The sequence below is a fragment of the Somniosus microcephalus genome, chromosome 10, assembly GCF_052327205.1.
Source record: "Somniosus microcephalus isolate GS21.2 chromosome 10, FLI_Smic_1.0, whole genome shotgun sequence".
Classification (NCBI taxonomy): Eukaryota; Metazoa; Chordata; class Chondrichthyes; order Squaliformes; family Somniosidae; genus Somniosus; species Somniosus microcephalus.
The window spans coordinates 79,636,923-79,655,789 of NC_140996.1; the positions used below are offsets into that span (position 1 = coordinate 79,636,923).

The 18,867-nt window shown below is 46.9% G+C and overlaps 1 protein-coding gene across 1 annotated transcript in view; it reads right to left on the reverse strand.

Moving 5' to 3' along the window:
- LOC147111560 (unconventional myosin-XVI-like) overlaps positions 1 to 18,867 on the reverse strand; it is a 350,938-nt gene that overhangs the window by 65,477 nt on the left and 266,594 nt on the right. Inside the window, exon 6 of the mRNA XM_085999902.1 lies at positions 16,277 to 16,404. Coding sequence (XP_085856028.1) covers positions 16,277 to 16,404 — 128 coding nt within the window. The remainder of the gene's footprint in view (positions 1 to 16,276; positions 16,405 to 18,867) is intronic.

An 18,867-nucleotide genomic window follows, 5' to 3' on the forward strand; every position in this document is an offset into this window, starting at 1 on the left:
AGTCTTGCCCACATCTTCTCTACATTCTGTTCACTTTTCATAATTTCCAGGAAGGAGATCTGATAAGTAGCACTGTACGAAAAGCTGATATTTAGAGATATTTAGTAGACGAGAATCATGTATGTATAACTTCAAGTGTAGCCATTGACCAAATAATATTACCAATAATTACTCCTGGGTAACGAGAAAGCTAAGACTTGTTCAAAATGCAGCTGCGAAGGACAGTCAATAGCAGTTTTGATAACAAACAGCTACAGACTGCGAGTGAAGGTTAAATTGCTAAAAAAAAATATTACTATGATGCTAAGTAGAAATTAGAATTCGCTTAACAAAACTAATTGCAACAATATTTAAAGGATAATTAGAATAAGGACATAAAATGAGAGAGTTCATGGAAGTTAAGGTATTTATCTGGTCGATTAAAGTGAGATAGTTTGGATACCTCAAGACTAGTAAAACAGCGCTGATATGGGCCATTGGTATAGAAAGGCCTTGTACTGCTTGAAGCTAAAAATGAAAGAGATAAAGTAAATTCCAATGGGGTGAAAAACTATAAACAAGGTAACACTGAACATGGCAAAGTTGGTGGAAAATTACTGAAAAGGCGGGATGCTACCGTAGTCTGAGTGACAATGGTATTTTGACCATTAGAACCAATTAAAAAAGGTGATTTTGTTAAAGACCATATATGGACACTGGCCAAACCAACTTTTGATAAGAGGGTTAAAACCTCGATACCCAAAGAACAACTTTGCACAGACGTACTGCGAGGACAAAGGAACAGACTTAAGACAACGTCATCTGTGTCCGAGAGGTTCCAGAGACCTAGGGCTGCGAGCTACTCGTTAAAACTATCGCCTAATATTAAGTATATTTTGCTGTATGCTTAATAAATCTTGATCTATTGCTCAAACATACTGGCTGCTGCCTATTGGTGTCTTGTCCAAGAACTCAGAGATCATTAAGATCTTACAGCACATATATAGCCTTCATGTCTCCTCGGCACATCTTTCATAAACCAGAGACAACACTTCTCTTGGATTGTCTGCAAATCAGGGTTCATCAAATTAAAAAAAAACTAATTTCCCATGTCACTGTTACTGTCAACATCTATGTCACCAAGATTCCCTGATTAAGGCAATTACCACCATCACAATTTAATATCTACAGCAGAGAACAACACCAGACAATAAGGCACCTCCTTTCTATTGATAACTTTAATCTTCCCTTCTAAGTAACAAAACCAACACAATTCTATTGAAGAAAGAACACAGTAATACAAAACCACGTTATATTTGAGTCTATTGCTGCCTGTTTACACGTCTAAAGTATGACATTACTAGGGAGATTTTTCTCTTCCAGCACTTGGGTGGAAAAGATCACCTGGGTGCATCATGTAAAGGGAAATTGGGCGAGAAGGACCATATGCTGGTGATATAATGTCCATTTAAATTAATGAACGGAATCGAGTGGGCTTCATTATACGTGTGTGATCCTCCCTTCCTAATCCTACTCTATACGCTTGATTGAATTCTTTGATGAAGTAACAGAGAGGGTTGGTGAAGGTAGTGCAGTAGATGTGGGCTATGTGGACTTTCAAAAGACATTTGATAAAGCAGACTTAGTCAGAAAATAGAAGTACATGGTATTAAAGGGCCGGTAGTAACTTGGGTACATAATTGGCTAAAGGATAGAAGGCAGAGAGTAGTGATGAATGGGTAATTTTCTGACTGGAGAGAAGTATGCAGTGGAGTCCCCCGGGGTCAGTATTAGGACCATTGCTTTTCTTATATATAAATGACCTGGGCTTGGGTATAGGAGTACAATTTTGAAGTTTGCGGATGAGACAAAGCTTGGCAATGTAGTAAATAGTGAGTAGCAGACTTCAGGAGGACATACACAGGCTGGTGAAATGCGCAGACATATGGCAGATGCAATTTAAGGTGGATAAATATGAAGTGATGCACTTTGGGGGAAACAACCTGGAGAGGCAATATTATCAAAATGGTTCCCTGGGGAAATCTAAATGGTACTATTTTGAGAGTCTTCTTCTTCTTAGGCAGTCCCTCGGAACTGAGGATGACTTGCTTCCACATTAAAAATGAGCTCGCAGGTGACTGATGAGTCCAATGCGGGACCTACAATCTCTGTCACAGGTGGGGCAGACGGTGGTTGAAGGGGCGGGTGGGGGAGGTGCTTGGGTTGACGTGCGCTCCTTGCGCTGCTTGCGCTTGGCTTCCGCTTGCTCCCGGCGAAGAGGCTCGAGGTGTTTGGCGCTTTCCCGGATGCTTTTCCTGCACTTTGTGCGGTCTTGGGCCAGGGATTCCCAGGTGTCGGTGGGGATGTTGCACTTTTTCAAGGAGGCTTTGAGAGTGTTCTTGAAGCGTTTCCTCTGCCCACCTGGGGCTCTCTTGCCGTGCCGGAGCTCTGAGTGGAGCGCTTGTTTTGGGAGTCTCGTATCGGGCATGCGGACAATGTGACCCGTCCATCGGAGCTGATTGAGCGTGGTCAGAGCTTCGATGCTGGGGATGTTGGCCTGGGCAAGAACACTGATGTTGGTGCGCCTATCCTGCCAATGGATTTGCAGGATCTTGCGGAGGCAGTGATGGTGGTACCTCTCCACTGATTTGAGGTGCCTGCTGTACATGGTCCATGTTTCTGAGGCATACAGCAGGGCAGGTATCACTGCTGCCCTGTAGACCATGAGCTTAGTGCCAGGTTTGAGGTCCTGGTCTTCAAACACTCTCTTCCTCAGGCGACCGAAGGCTGCACTGGCACACTGAAGACGGTGTTGGACTTCGTCGTCGACGTCTGCCCTTGTTGACAGTAGGCTCCTGAGTTATTGGAAGTGGTCCACGTTGTCCAAGGCCTTGTCGTGGATTTTGATCATTGGGGGGCAGCACTGTGTGGCGGGGGCAGGTTGGTAGAGGACCTTTGTCTTACGGATGTTTAGTGTAAGGCCTATGCTCTCGTATGCTTCGGTGAAGGTGTTTATGATGGTTTGGAGTTCGGTCTCCGAGTGAGCGCAGACGCAAGCATCGTCTGCATACTGTAATTCGACGACAGAGGATGGGACGACTTTGGATCTGGACTGGAGGCGACGGGGGTTGAACAGTTTCCCGTTTGCTCTGTAAATTAGCTCCACTCCAGTGGGGAGCTTACTGAGGGTGAGATGGAGCATTGCAGCAAGGAAGATTGAGAAGAGCGTTGGTGCGATGACACAGCCTTGCTTGACCCCGGTTCGTACGTGAATTGGGTCTGTGGTGGAACCGTTGGTTCAGGATCACGGCTTGCATGTCGTCGTGAAGCAGGCGGAGGATAGTGACAAACTTTTGAGGGCAGCCGAATTTGAGGAGGACACTCCATAATCCCTCATGGTTGACAGTGTCGAAGGCCTTTGTGAGATCAAAGAAGGCCATGTACAGTGGCTGGTGCTGTTCCCTGCATTTCTCTTGTAATTGACGTGCGGTGAAGATCATGTCAAAAGAGTAGTGCAAGAGCAAAGGACCTGGGGGTGCATATTGACAAATCTTTGATGTTGGTAGGGCAAGTTGATAAGGCGGTTAAGAAAGCGTATGGGATACTTGGCTTTGTAAATAGGGGAACTGAATACAAAAACAAGGAAGTCATGCTAAACCATTGCAAGTCTCTGGTTAGGCCTCAGATGGAGTAGTGTGTACAATCCTGGGTACCACACTTTAGGAAGGATGTCAAGGCCTTGGAAAGGGTACAGAGGAGGTTTACCAGGGTGGTATCGGGGATGAGGGTCTTCAGTTATGTGGAGAGAGCAGAGAAGCTCGGATTGTTCTCCTTAGAGCAGAGAAGGTTTAAGGAGATTTGATAGAGGTGTTCAAAATCATGAAAGGTTTTGACAGAGCAAATTGGGAGGAATTGTTTCCTCTGGCAAGTGGGTCAGTCACCAGAGGTCATAGATTTAAAATATTTGACAAAAGAACTAGAGGGGAAATTAGGAGACATTTTTTCACACAGAGGGTTGTTAAGATCTGAAACGCACTACCTGAAAATGTGGCGGAATCAGATTCCATAGGAACTTTCAAAAGGCAATTGGACATGCACTTGAAGAGGACTTATTTGCAGGATTATGGGGAAAGAGCGGGGTTATTGGACTATCAGAGTCCTGGCACAGGCACGATGGGCTGAATGACCACCTTCTGTGATATAAGGTTCTATGGCCGCCATTTTCCCTACCTTGCCGGGTCTGTGGCGGGCGACATCAGTGGCGGGTCCAAACCCGGCTGCTGGCTCCAGCCAACTCAGTAGAATGAATTTGTCCTAATTAGGTTTGTTAAGCCCGCCCAGCGCATTTCCCGGTCCAATTGAAGGAAGCGGGTCTGATGACGCATCATCAGCCGGTTTCCTTAAAGGGACCATGTGCAAATTTACTTTGACAGTTGTGCTGTCAGTGTTCTACAGCATTGAATTGCAGCAAACACAACAAGCACTGCACAGAGGTGCACAGCTTCACCCAGGCTCTCCCATGACTCCCCAGCGAGGTCTTCTTGGCTTCCAATTGGCGGAAGAGATCTCCCCAGGAGACCAACGCATGGTTTCACATTGCACAGGAGGGCACAAGCAGGAATGTCGTCAGGAGGACCAGGCTGCAGTGGTGCAAACCTTTCAATTATCTCAGTAGGTCACGAAACGTTACTGCAAAGCCACACTCAACCTTACCCTGCTGTGCCACTCATCACATCCCCATCACTCTGCCTTCCCTACCCTACTCCTGCAGGTCCTTACTCATACCAACTTTCCTTGCACCTCCACCCATCCCTCTCTATCTACATTATCACTTCCCCATCTCACTAGCCACCCCTCACACTCGCCCTCATCCTAGTGCAAGCATACCAACTAACAACACACAAGGGTAGGCACTTGGGCGTTTTATCCAATGTTCATGTAAAGTTTCTGTTAATGTGCTGTCAAACATTGAAATCTTTATTTTCAACACCTTGCGTTCTTGGACAGATTTGTGAACACCTTTGGAAGTGGCTTAATGAGTTACAGTGAATGGTGAGATATAACGGTAGCGCCCGCAATGCAGATGAGTGTGAAAGGAATAGCTTGGGCATTGTAGGGATGCTTTGTGTTGTTGGTGTGGGGTGGGTGGTGCCAACCTGGTGCATCATGTGGCAGCCAGGGTGTACAGGGTAAAGTGAAGTAAATCTTGCCATGGTGAGGCCATTCCTGGCATCCCAGGCAGCAATGTGTTCGGGTGCTGATGCCCTGTGTCCTGTGCAGCATCAGGTGGTTGCGGAGAAGGTTGGTGTTGTTGTTGGCACTACTGGTGTGCCTGGTGATGTTGGTGTTGGGACTGATCATGGTGGTATTCTGAGGACCAATGTGAGATAGCGTCAAGGACTCCGATGCTAATGTAATAGATGGCCGTTGAACTTGAGATGATAGAAGTGATCTGTTAATGGTGAGAAGGTTGGTGAGAGAGGCTGTTCCAGTGAGGTGACACTGGATAACGAGTTTGCTTCAAACACTTGCAACCTGGATAAAGCTCAATCTGTCTTCCAAATGTAGTAAGAACATAAGAACATAAGAAATAGGAGCAGGAGTAGGCCAATCGGCCCCTCGAGCCTGCTCCGCCATTCAATAAGATCATGGCTGATCTGATCCTAACCGCCAATCCACTATCACAGAACCATCTCCTGAATCTAACAGAATTAGACACACGAAATAGGAGCAGGATCAGGCTACACGGCCCCTGGGCCCACTCCGCTACCCACAGGGCCATGTCCGATCCGAACCTAGACTCATGTCCAAATTCCTGCCCGCTCCCCGTAACCCTTAATTCCCTTTACTTCTAGGAAACTGTCTATTTCTGTTTTAAATTTATGTAATGATGTAGCTTCTACAGCTTTTTGGGGCAGCATATTCCATGGACCTACCACCCTCTGAGTGAAGTAGTTCCTTCTCATCTCAGTTTTGAAAGAGCAGCCCCTTATTCTAAGACTATGCTCCCTAGTTCTAGTTTCACCCATCATCGGGAACATCCTCCCCGCATCCACCCGATCCAACCCCTTCACAATCTTATATGTTTCAATAAGATCGCCTCTCATTCTTCTGAACTCCAATGAGTAGAGTCCCAATCTACTCAACCTCTCCTCATATGTCCATCCCCTCATCCCCGGGATTAACCGAGTGAACCTTCTTTGTACTGACTCGAGAGCAAGTATGTCTTTTCTTAAGTATGGACACCAAAACTGTATGCAGTATTCCAGGTGCGGTCTCACCAATACCTTGTACAACTGAAGCAATACCTCCCTATTTTTACATTCTATCCCCCTAGCAATGAAAGCCAACATTCCATTGGCCTTCTTAATCACTTGCTGCACCTGCATACTAACCTTTTGAGTTTCGTGCACCAGGACCCCCAGATCCCTTTGTACTTCAGTACTTTCCAGTTTCTTGCCATTAAGATAATAACTTGCTCTACGATTTTTCCTGCCAAAGTGCATAACCTCACACTTTCCAGTATTGTATTCCATCTGCCAAATCTCTGCCCACTTACTTAGCCTGTCTATGTCCCCTTGCAGGTTTTTTATGTCCTCCTCACTCACTACTTTCCCTCCCATCTTAGTATTATCTGCAAACTTTGATATGTTACACGCGGTCCCCTCCTCCAAATCATTAATATAGATTGTAAAGAGTTGGGGACCCAGCACTGACACCTGCGGAACACCACTAGTTACTGATTACTAGTCTGAGAATGATCCATTTATCCCAACTCTCTGCCTTCTGTTAGATAGCCAATCCTCTATCCATGCCAGAATATTACCCCCAATCCCGTGATTTTTTATCTTAAGCAATAATCTTTTGTGTGGCACCTTGTCAAATGCCTTTTGGAAGTCTAAATACACTACGTCCACTGGTTCCCCTTTATCCACCCTATATGTTACTTCCTCAAAGAACTCCAGCAAATTTGTCAAACATGACTTCCCCTTCATAAAACCATTCTGACTTTGTCCTATTAGATTATGATTATCCAAATGTCCTGTTACTGTCTCCTTAATAATGGACTCCAAAATTTGACCTACCACAGATGTTAGGCTAACCGGTCTATAGTTTCCAGCCTTCTGTCTACTGCCCTTTTTAAATAAGGGTGTTACATTAGCAGTTTTCCAGTCTGCCGGGGCCTTTGCTGAGTCCAGGGAGTTTTGTAAAATTATTACCAATGCATCCACAATCCCTACCGCCACTTCCCTCAAGACCCTAGGATGTAAGCCATCAGCTCCAGGTGATTTATCCGCCTTGAGTCCCATTATTTTACCGAGTACCACTTCCTTAGTGATTTTGATCGTGTTTAGCTCCTCCCCCCCTATAGCCCCCTGTTTGTCCAGTGTTGGGATATTCTTAGTGTCCTCTACTGTAAAGACTGATACAAAATATTCATTCAGTGTTTTTGCCATCTCCATATTTCTCACCATTAATTTCCCGGTCTCATCCTCTAAGGGACCAACATTTACTTTAGCCACCCTTTTGTTCTTTTTATATAACTATAAAAACTCTTACCATCTGTTTTTATATTTTTTGCTAATTTACTTTCATAATCTATCTTCCCTTTCTTAATCAATCTTTTTGTTATTTTTTGCTGTCTTTTAAAGTTTTCCCAATCCTCTATCCTCCCACTAGATTTGGCTACCTTATATGCCCTTGTTTTTAGTCGAATACTATCCTTAATTTCTTTACTTAGCCACGGATGGCTGTCTTTTCTTTTACACCCTTTTCTTCTCAGTGGAATATATATTTTTTGGAAGTTGTAAAATAACTCCTTAAATGTACACCACTGATCATGTATCGTCTTACCCTTTAATCTATTTTCCCAATCCACTCTACTCAATTCTGCTCTCATACCTTCATAGTCTCCTTTATTCAAGCTTAGCACGCTTGTTTGAGATCCAACCTTCTCACCCTCTAATTGAATATGGAATTCAACCATGTTATGGTCACTCATTCCAAGGGGATCCTTTACTAGGACATTTTTAATTAATCCTGTCTCGTTACACAGGACCAGATCTAAGGTTGCTTGCCCCCTGGCCGGTTCAGTTACATACTGCTCAAGAAACCCATCCCTAATATACTCAAAGAACTCATCCTCAAGGCAGCCCTGCCCAATTTGATTTGTCCAATTAATATGATAGTTAAAATCCCCCATAATTATAGATGTTCCCTTATTACAAGCCTCAACTATTTCCTGATTGATACTCCGTCCAACAGAGTTGCAACTGTTTGGAGGCCTATAGACTACGCCCACTAGTGTTTTTTTCCCCTAATTATTCCTTACCTCCACCCAAACTGTTTCATTATCCTGATCTTTTGACCCAATATCATTTCTCTGTATTACAGTGATTCCTTCCTTTATTAACATAGCCACCCCACCTCCCCTTCCTTCCAGCCTGTCCTTCCTGATCGTTAAATAACCTGGTATGTTTAATTCCCAGGCATTGTCACCCTGCAGCCATGTTTCTGTAATGGCCACAAGATCATACCCATATGTAGTTATTTGTGCCATTGACTCATCTATTTTGTTACGAATGCTACGTGCATTCAGATAGAGAACTTTCAAATATATTTTGTGACACTTAGTTCCTGCTTTTGCCCTTTTTACTACTTTACCTTTTACTCCATACCTTCTGCCCCTTCCTGACACGCTCTGGTTTTTAATTTCCCCACTGCTACCTAAGTCTATGACCTTCTTTGTTGTCGTTTTTATTATTTGCTCTCTTGGAACCTCCCCCCCACTAGTTAGTTTAAAGCCCTCTCTACAGCCCTAGTTATATGATCCGCCAGGACTCTAGTCCCAGCACTGGCCAAGTGAAGCCCGTCCCAACGGAACAGCTCCCTCCTGCCCCAGTACTGGTGCCAGTGTCCCAGGAAGCAAAACCCATTTCTCGCACACCAGTGTTTGAGCCACGCATTTAACTCTCTAATTTTATTTGTCCTAGCCAAATTCGCTCGTGGCTCAGGAGAGTATTACCCTTGAGGTTCTGTTTTTTAATTTGACCCCTAGCTGCTCATACTCCTTTAACAGAACCGGCTTCCTAGTCCTATCTACGTCGTTTGTACCAACATGGACCACGACAACTGGATCCACCCCCTCCCACTGCAAGTTTCTTTCCAGCCCAGAGGAGATGTCCTTAACCCTGGCACCGGGTAGGCAACACAGCCTTCGGGACTCTCGCTCTCGGCTGCAGAGAACTCTATCTATCCCCCTAATAATACTATCCCCTACCACTACAACATTTCTATTTACTCCCCCCTCTTGAATGGCCCCCTGTTCCACGGTGCTGTGGCCAGGTTGCTCATCCTCCCTGCAGTCCCTGCTCCTGTCCCCACAGGGAGTAAGAACCTCGAACCTGTTGGACAAGAGCAAGGGCTGCGGCTCCTCCAGCTCTTCCTCCTGGATCCCCGTACCTGCCTCACTCGTAGTCACACCGTCCTGTCCCTGACCATGGGCTACATCTGAATTAATTAACTTCATAGGTGTGACCACCTCCTGATACACAGAGTCCAGGTACTTCTCCCCCTCCCTGATATGTCGCAGTGTCTGAAGCTCAGACTCCAGCTCATCAACACAGAGCTGAAGTTCCTGTAGCAGCAGACTGGAAGGATCTTCTGGTGAGGAAATTGAGGGCCACAGCGACCTTGACTGCTATTGGGAGAGCCGTGATCGCCCTGCTCTCAGGCTGAAGGTCTGGTTGCAGGAGGTGGCCGCCTCCTTGGTGAAGTCTTCTAATACACTGCTCCTCGCTTATTGAAGAATAGGAGAAGTGCTCTTGGAATACCCTCGGAGGGTAAGGCCTCCTGTTGAGAGCCCTGATGGCCCTCCTCCTCCCTCGGTGCACATGTTCCCATATTTCTCGCTGCCGCAGATCCTGGAGGGCGAGGTGGCATGTCAGTACACCCATTAATGTTACCAAGTGTAGCAGTTTGAATCTTTGAAAAATAAATGTAGCTACTTTTTAGTTCCCAGAAGACTCCTGATACAAAAGAACCTTGAAATTACTGAATGAAACTGTTGCAGTGGGTGAAAGTAACAAAAAACCACTGAAACTTCACTAACCTGACAGCTGTGAGTGATTTCTGATGATCGCTTTAAATAACGTTAAATAACACTCACTGACATCATGATCTACCTGGCATTGACGTTCCTGGTGATGCCTCTTACCGGCGGCACTACAGGGGGTCCAGATTTGCGTGCGGCGCTGGATTCATCTCGCCCCAGCGGTATTAGTCTAGCACCCCATTAGCGCCATCTACTGGCACTAATGAGAGGCGCTAAGGGGACAAATGTTTCCCCCTATGATTCTACACGTTGTGCCCATCAATCATTTTGACGCAACTGCAGCAAGAATGAACTCTGTCCCCATGTTTCTATGTTTTGCTGTAACACAAGTTAATGCAAGTTGCAAGGCTGAGGTAAATGCTGCAGAATTCAGCCCACCCAAAACCATTTCATTTCGGATTCCATGGGCAGGATTTTCATTGGCCCGTGGAGGCGGGATTGGAAGCGTGTGGGGGGTTAAAATCTCGAAATCGGGGGGCACGAACCCATCCCGCTCCCAATCCGCCTCCATGCCCGTTTCAAAGGAGGCGGGTACCCGACCCACACTGGGACCCGCCTCCCCGAGCGGGAAGGGGATTAGTACCAATTAATTGCCTGTTAACAGGTAGTTAACAGGCAGTTTTTAGCCTAATCCCTATTTTTATTCCTGAAGTGTGGAATTCCTGACGGCTCCAAACCATGCCAAGTTAGCGAGGCGGACCGTCGGGTTGAAGGGGTTGGAGGGTTTGAGATGTCCGTTGTTCAGGTGAGTGATGGGTGCATGAGTGCAGAGGTAAGTGTGTTTGGTGTTTGTAAAGAGTTTAAAGAAGATTTACTTACCTTTTCTTACCTTTTCAGCCTTCCTTCCTAAAGGTCTCGGGAGTCCCTCATCTCACCGGCACAGAAAGCAGAGTGGCTGCAAGCTGTCAAAAGTTGCAGCATTCAGCTTTCTGTTCTGGGGAGATCTCTAAATCAGCCTGAGAGGAAGGAATTAACTTGGAGTACAGATTGTCAGTTTTTGACAGCTTCAAAGAGCTGCCAAACGCTGATATTTCATCTGTCAAAAGCTCTTGACAGATGAAATGTCAATCTCTGACATCACCTGTTGCCGGGTGGCCCTTAATTGGCCTGCTGGGCCCGCTGGGCAGGCTCAACAAGGTCAATCAAGTGAAAATCGTGTGGGTTGGCCACAACTCGATGGAGGCGGGACTACAACCCCAAAAGTTGTAGTCCCGCCTCCTACATGCCTCCAGTATCAAAATCCAGCCCCATCAGTTTGGCTACATTCATGATGATCTTAAGAAACACCTTTTCACACAAAAAGTCATGGAAATGTGGAATTCGCTCCCCCAAAAGGCTGTGGCTACTGAGTCAATTGAAATTTTAAAGACTGAGGTCAACAGATTTTTGTTAGATAAGGGTATCAAGGGATATGGAGCAAAGGCAGGTAAATGTAGTTGAGGTACAGATCAGACATGATCTAAATGAATGGCAAAGCAGACCAAGAGGCTGAAGGCCTACTCTTGTTCCTATGAACTGAAATGACACTAGGGCCAATTTTTAGAATGCATCACATCCCATGGTGTCACCTTGACTGCCAGGTGCACACATTTGGAAATCACAGGCTCATGATTGCCGAGATGTGCTCCTGGCAGGCAACACTCTGCAGCTGGCGCGTGCATTCAGGAAATTCATCACACGACTTCCCAACCAATATCTTAACATGTCTTTCAAACGTTTTTAATGCACTTACACAGGGCATATACAGGCTGTGCATGTTTTCCCTAAGAGTTGTGTTCAATTAGATTACTGGTTTCTTCACAGTATTATAACAAAGCAATGCAAAAGCCTTTAAGCAACAGTGAGCTATCAGGTGATTGTGATTTTTTGACAGTAGTTCCAATTGGCAAATGAATATCTAAATCTGACTTGTGTAGTGCACTTCCATCTGACTTCAGGTGGAACTGGGTGAGCAGGGGTGGTAAACCAATTCAGTTGCTTCCTGTCAGTTACTGTCACTTTGCAGGAGATGACAGCAGTCATTGAATATTCAAATTGGGCTGCAATAACAAAAAGATGCCATATATCATATTTTCCATCATTAGTGCCTTGGCAACGCTGATGCAAGGAAGGCCACCATATTCCTGGTGTCCAAAGTTGCTGGGTCAGAGGGGATTTAAAGTTTAAAAGACCCCCAGAAGAAAAGAACTTGCATTTATATAGAACCTTTCATTACCTCAGGATGTCCCATAGTGCTTTCACATCTCATCTGAAAGACGGCAGCTCCAACAGTGCAGCACTCTTTCAGTACTGCACTGCAGTGTCAGTCTAGATAATATGCTCATGTCTCTAGAGTGGGGTATGAATCCACAATCTTCAAATAATAGGAAGAAAGGGTAGTGATGTGGACACAATCCATCTTAACAAAATGGACCCTCCATCCTCACCTAGGCTTACCAGAAAGTGGTCCACGTTGTCCAAGGCCTTGTCATGGATTTTGATAATCGGGGGGCAGTACAGTGTGCCAGTGCAGCCTTCGGTCGCCTGAGGAAGAGAGTGTTTGAAGACCAGGACCTCAAACCCGGCAGTAAGCTCATGGTCTACAGAGCAGCAGTGATACCTGCCCTGCTGTATGCCTCAGAGACATGGACCATGTACAGCAGGCACCTCAAAGCACTGGAGAGGTACCACCAACGCTGCCTCCGCAAGATCCTGCAAATCCATTGGCAGGACAGGCGCACCAACATCAGTGTTCTTGCTCAGGCCAACATCCCCAGCATCGAAGCTTTGACCACGCTCAATGGACGGGTCACATTGTCCGCATGAGACTCGCAAAACAAGCGCTCTACTCGGAGCTCCGGCATGGCAAGAGAGCCCCAGGTGGGCAGAGGAAACGCTTCAAGGACACCCTCAAAGTCTCCTTGAAAAAGTGTAACATCCCCATCGACACCTGGGAATCCCTGGCCCAAGACCGCACAAAGTGGAGGAGAAGCATCCGGGAAGGCGCCGAACACCTCGAGTCTCTTCGCCGGGAGCAAGCGGAAGCCAAGCGCAGGCAGCACAGGGAGCACACGTCAACCCAAGCACCCAGCCCTTCAACCACCGTCTGCCCCACCTGTGACAGAGACTGTAGGTCCCGTATTGGACTCATCAGTCACCTGCGAACTCATTTTTAATGTGGAAGCAAGTCTTCCTCGGTCCGAGGGACTGCCTAAGAAGAAGAGACTTACCAGGCAGGCTGCCTAGAATTGGACAATGAGTAACTTTATATACTTACAGTTCCACTGTTATTTCCATTAATTCATGCGCAAATATGCCAAAGCTAGTTTAATTAAAGCACAGGCATTGGTGTTGCACTAAGCTGTGGCAAAGGTTAAGAATAGCATGCAGACTGAAAACTACAACTCACCATTCTTTGATTGACAGTCACATAATGTTACCTAAGCTGCCATGCAAATTCATATAAAGTGACTTCATAGAGCCACCTAGAGGCACAATATCATTAGACTACTGTGACGACTCAGCAAATTTAATATGCAATAGATAGAGGATTGCATGCCCATGGTACCCAACTGTACCTGTGCGACCACCATTGGTTCTAAGGGTGCTCTGGTACTATCTGACTGCCTGCCTCATATCAAGTCCAGGATCAGACAAAATTTCTTTTAGCTCAACATCAGCAAAACCAAAGTCATCACCTATACATGCCCACCAACCTCCCACTCAGGCAGAACTAGATGGTGTGCAACCTAAATATTCTGTTCAACTCTGAACTGCCCTTGTTATGCCATAACTACTCAGTGACCAAGACTATGGCCTAGAAATTGGGTATAGCCCGGCTTGAGGCGTTAGAACTGGCGCTGCGCAAAGCTTATAGCCAGACGAAACTTATCGCCGCCTGGTGCGATATTGGGTTGCATCGCCCCTAAAGGTGATTGAGGCGCGAATTCAGGCATTACACGGGACTCCTAAGGCGCTAAACTTCCGGCGCAACCCAATATCAGAGCGGACGGGCTCAGCGCAGGTGCTCTCAATTACCGATGACCACGAGACTTCCAGGCGCCGGCTAGCTCTTAAAGGGGTGGGTCAGTCAGCTTCAGCATCCACACTCTGCGCCTTGCAGGCCTCAGAATCAGCGCAGGCCCTTCTCTGGCGATAAAAACTTGGACCAGATGGAGAAGGTGAGACAGAGAGCAGAGCGCTTCATCAATGAGGCTCTGGAGCAATTGGTGGCCGCAGTGGAGCGCCGGTGAGATGTTCTCTACCCAGACAATGGCAGGAGGCCGAATCATAAGGACTACCGATGAGCTGGAGGGATGTATGCCAGAGGGTCAACTCCAGCAGCATGGTGACCAGGAGCCCTGTCCAATGCAGAAAGAAATTCAACGACCTCACTTGGGTCGTGAGGGTGGGTGTTGTTCCTGCAAACTTCTGCATCCCTTCATTTGCACCTGACTTTATGGCTACAGGGTGGCCTGTGCCCCATTGGCCATCTGCCAGCAAGCACCCATGGCCCTTTCTGGGCACACACATGCACATTTGACTCAGGGCGTCATGTAAGGGCTCTTGCACCATGGGGGGGCATGAGATGATCACTCAGGGCATCAGGTAACATAACTTCCCCTCCTTTCCCCTGCAGTCCATGCTGGCGAGGATTGGCAAAGACCAGCTTCGCACCGGTGGAGGACCTCCACAAGTGGTCACTCTCACGGATCTCGAGGAGAGAGTCCACCAGATTCTTGGAGGACGTCTGAGTGGTACTGTAGCCACTGCAGCTACCGACCCCATTGTCGACAGTAATGGTAAGGTTCTCACCTCTTACAACTGTCTCCTTCTACTTGTTCCCCCCGCCAGCATGCTTTCTCACTGTGGACCCATGTCATAGCCTTGCCACAATCTGGCATCCCTTGCTGCCAACCTGTCCTTTTGCTAAAGCCACTCTTCCACCTCCCTGCTTTCAGATTCTGCATCACCAGCTCGGGAGCCGGGCCCTCAAGCTGCCAGTGCCAGTGCCTCCGAAGGCTCAATGAGAAAATTACTGTCCAACAGAAGGTCAGCAACTCTCTCCAGCAACGATCAGGATGGCCAGCTCAAATGGCTGCGGCTTTTATACTAGTGCTGTCCCCTTTAAATAGCGCCCCCCGAGTCCGAGAATGGCCTGGAAACGCTCCATCCAACTGTCACTAATAGTGCCAGGCGGAAAGGTTGAGGGCGCCACCGAATATCCGGTCCGGGGCGCAAAAATGGCGTTGCACACTGAAATGACGTCATGATCTGCCTGCGCCCGCGGGCGCGCGCAAAGAGTTAGCGCCGGCGCTAAAATCATACTCAATATGGGAGGTGGCGCTATATTCACAGCGCCCGCCCGAAAATTGGGTAACGCCCCAATTCTCGGGCTCTTTAGGCGCTAGTTGCTGGCGCTACCAACCGAATTTCTAAGCCTATATGTTTCCAATTTCAGTACATTGCCCTCTTGAGTATTTACCTGCCTCCCTGGAACCCTGGATTTCTTTACACTTTTCCTTGGCAACCTCTCCTTAACCATTTACAACTTTCAGTCAATCCAGAACCCTGTTCTCTCTCACAAAGTCCCATGCACCTTTGTTTTTGCTAAGCTCCACTGCCTCCCTAAGCTATTGACTTTCAGGCCATGAGGCCATCCCAAACATCTCCATAGTCATGCTCCACTTTACCATAGCAATTTTCTCCAGCTCTTTATCCCAGGTCGCATCCAACACTCTTCCAACTTCAGAATTACTGCTCATCCCCACTCCCTATACTGCACCAACAAATATCAAACTTGTAGCCACTTCGGCTCAGGAACCTTCCCTGCTATTAAATCTTTGCTGTGCTACCTCTCTCCCTTTCTTCAATACCTTCCTAAATCTTTAACTCTTCAATCCATCCCTTCATTCACCCCATGTCTTTAATCATTCCCATCTACTGCTCAGCGCTTTTTCCCCTTAAGACATTCATATGTCCTCCTAAGTGAAGGATGCTAAATAAATGCAAATTCTTTTTGTAATTCATAATGCTGCTTATTTTTGAGAGGTCAAATGAGACTTGGGAGCTTAAAGTGATTCAAAGAAAAATGATGAGCAAACAGGAGAAAATTCAAATTTATATCTCTTGCTCAAAGGGGTCCTCAGGATACTGACTGAATCAAAAGATTATTAATCATAACTAAGAAAGTGGTAACTGTACCTTAGGATGAAGCACTGTGACCTTTGCTCCTGCAACATCATGTGATAGGCTTTTTCAGTGCAGGAAAATATGTGGGGTGGGAGTGAGGAGCACAACTTCCCTGTATTACTCAGGTAAAGCTGAGTGGCCTGCAAAAAAAAATTGGACACATCATTCAGAATTCTGCGCTCGTGTTTCCATCCCTGGGAAATATTACAATACACACTTCTGTTGGGAAAATAATGAACAGATAATTACAACTAATATGCACTCCATGTAACTGTAGAGAAACAGTAGCATCTTCATAGTGAGGGTAGATAGGCACAGTAGATAGCACGGAAGAGAAAATGTTCCTCTTGCAGCAAAATCAAAAATAAAGAGCACATTAACGATTGTACGGAGGAAATCTTGTGACAATTGAAGATTTCGCCGACTGATTTTTCTTACAACTAACACAAAAGTCCACTCCCATAGCCAAGCAATTTTTCTCCTATGATCCAAAGCATGGGATGGGGGTTGGGGTGGAATTTTAACCCAACCCGCCTGATGGGAACTAGACAGAGGAGCCATTTAAATGGAGTGTTCTGTTACCAACCTATTCCTGCTGGAATCCTGCTGGCCACCATTTTAACTGCTCACTGTTGATGGTAGCTGAAGCACCTCCTGGAGTTAGGCGGGAGCCTCAAACATCTATGCAAATCGGGGTTCCATTATTGATCCCGATTGCATTTTAACCTGGGCCTGAGCTAAAAGCCAATCCAACCTTCCTGCCGGTGGTTCACCCTGTCAAATACTTTTTAGAATTAATGGGATCTTCTAGTAGAATGTACACTGCACTGCAAAGTAAGATGATATTTTTAATAAAGCCCAATTCCCACCTGAGGCTGTAGTGTCCTAGCAGGGGAAGGAAATACTAAAGGGAAGAGCAGGGCTGTAGGTACCAAATACAGAATTGTGCATATTCATTGCAAAAGCTGCTTCCACCTCTGCTGCATACATTGATTTACATTCCTAGCTTGGGAAACCTCAGGTTCAGGTTAGAAATGCTTTGTTGGTTAATTTTAGAGCATTTTTTTCATCATTGGTACATTTTTAATCTAAAAAGATGTGTGGAAAATAAAACCAAGTAACATTCAACAGACCACCCTGATTATCACTGGCTCTTAATCTAGCCAATCAGACTTCAACTGCGACTGAGTAAGTTATTTCTTGTGAGACTTGTGACAAGGTTCACTCTCGCTCCTCATTACTGGCAACTTTCAGATGTTCAGCATTTGCTTTAGTTCCTGAATGCTCCCTTACAGAGAGGCTTTCTTACCACCTCTTTCAGGTTGTTCCCGTAATTGCAATCATGTGCCAATTTTCACAACACCGCTATATAATCCAATACAGTCTCTCCTGGTTTTCTGTTCCGTGAATTGAATTTGAAACGCTGTACAATCTCACTCGGTCTGGGATTGAAATGGTCCTTCAGCAAGGCCACTAAGTTAGCAAATGATCTGTCTCCAGGCTTTTCAGGACTGCATAAGTTTCTCATTAAACTATACGTCTGACTTCCCATGGAAGTGAGCAAAATAGCTCTCCTTTTTCCGACATCATTTATATCATTTGCTTCAAAGAAATGCATAAGCAACTCACAGTACTCATCCCAGGTCTGCGTCTGAACATCAAAAGCAGAGATCTTTCCTACCATAGCAGCCATGATCCTTTATGCAGTGCTCTTTTTTTTTCTTCTTCAAGACGTGATCTGTTTATCCTCGTCGCCAATATGTGATATCCGAGTGGTAAGGTCAGAAACTGAGAGAAGCGAGATATTAGGATCAAAACCCAACTGTTTATTTACCCAGTGTAGCAGAGAAACATCTCTTACAGGCTTCAGGCAAGACACACAATTCTTACTGCACGATGGCAAGATGGAGGATTCACCTCTGAGTCATACCCATAATGCAATGCCACATTACCGTATGAATTGGTGTACCAGGACATTGAATACATGACCCATTACCTTAAAAACTGGTGAATGGGAACCCTTAATATTTGGCTCCATCTGGTGGATAACTTAAACATTACATCCCAGATTACTACAGGTAGACTATCCTTTATCCGAAAACCTCGGGACCAGCCGAGTTTCGGATAAAGGAGAATTTCGGATTTCGGAAGGTGGGTCGGCAGGGGTCGGCGGGGGGGGGTCGGCGGGGGGTCGTGCGCACGACTTACGCTGACGCTCAGCGTAAGTCAGTCGGGGTCGGCGGGGGTCGGGGCCGGCGGGGTCCGCGGGGGGGTCGGCGGTTGTCGGGGCCGGCGGGGTCCACGGGGGGGATCGGCGGTTGTCGGGGCCGGTGGGGTCCACGGGGGGGTCGGCGGTTGTCGGGGCTGGCGGGATCCGCGGGGGGGGGTTGGCGGTTGTCGGGGCCGGCGGGGTCCGCGGGGGGGTCGGCGGGGGGGATCGGCGGTTGTCGGGGCCGGCGGGGTCCGCGGGGGGGTCGGCGGTTGTCGGGGCTGGCGGGGTCCGCGGGGGGGGGGTCGGCGGTTGTCGGGGCCGGCGGGGTCTGCGGGGGGGGTCGGCGGTTGTCGGGGCCGGCGGGGTCCGCAGGGGGGTCGGCGGTTGTCGG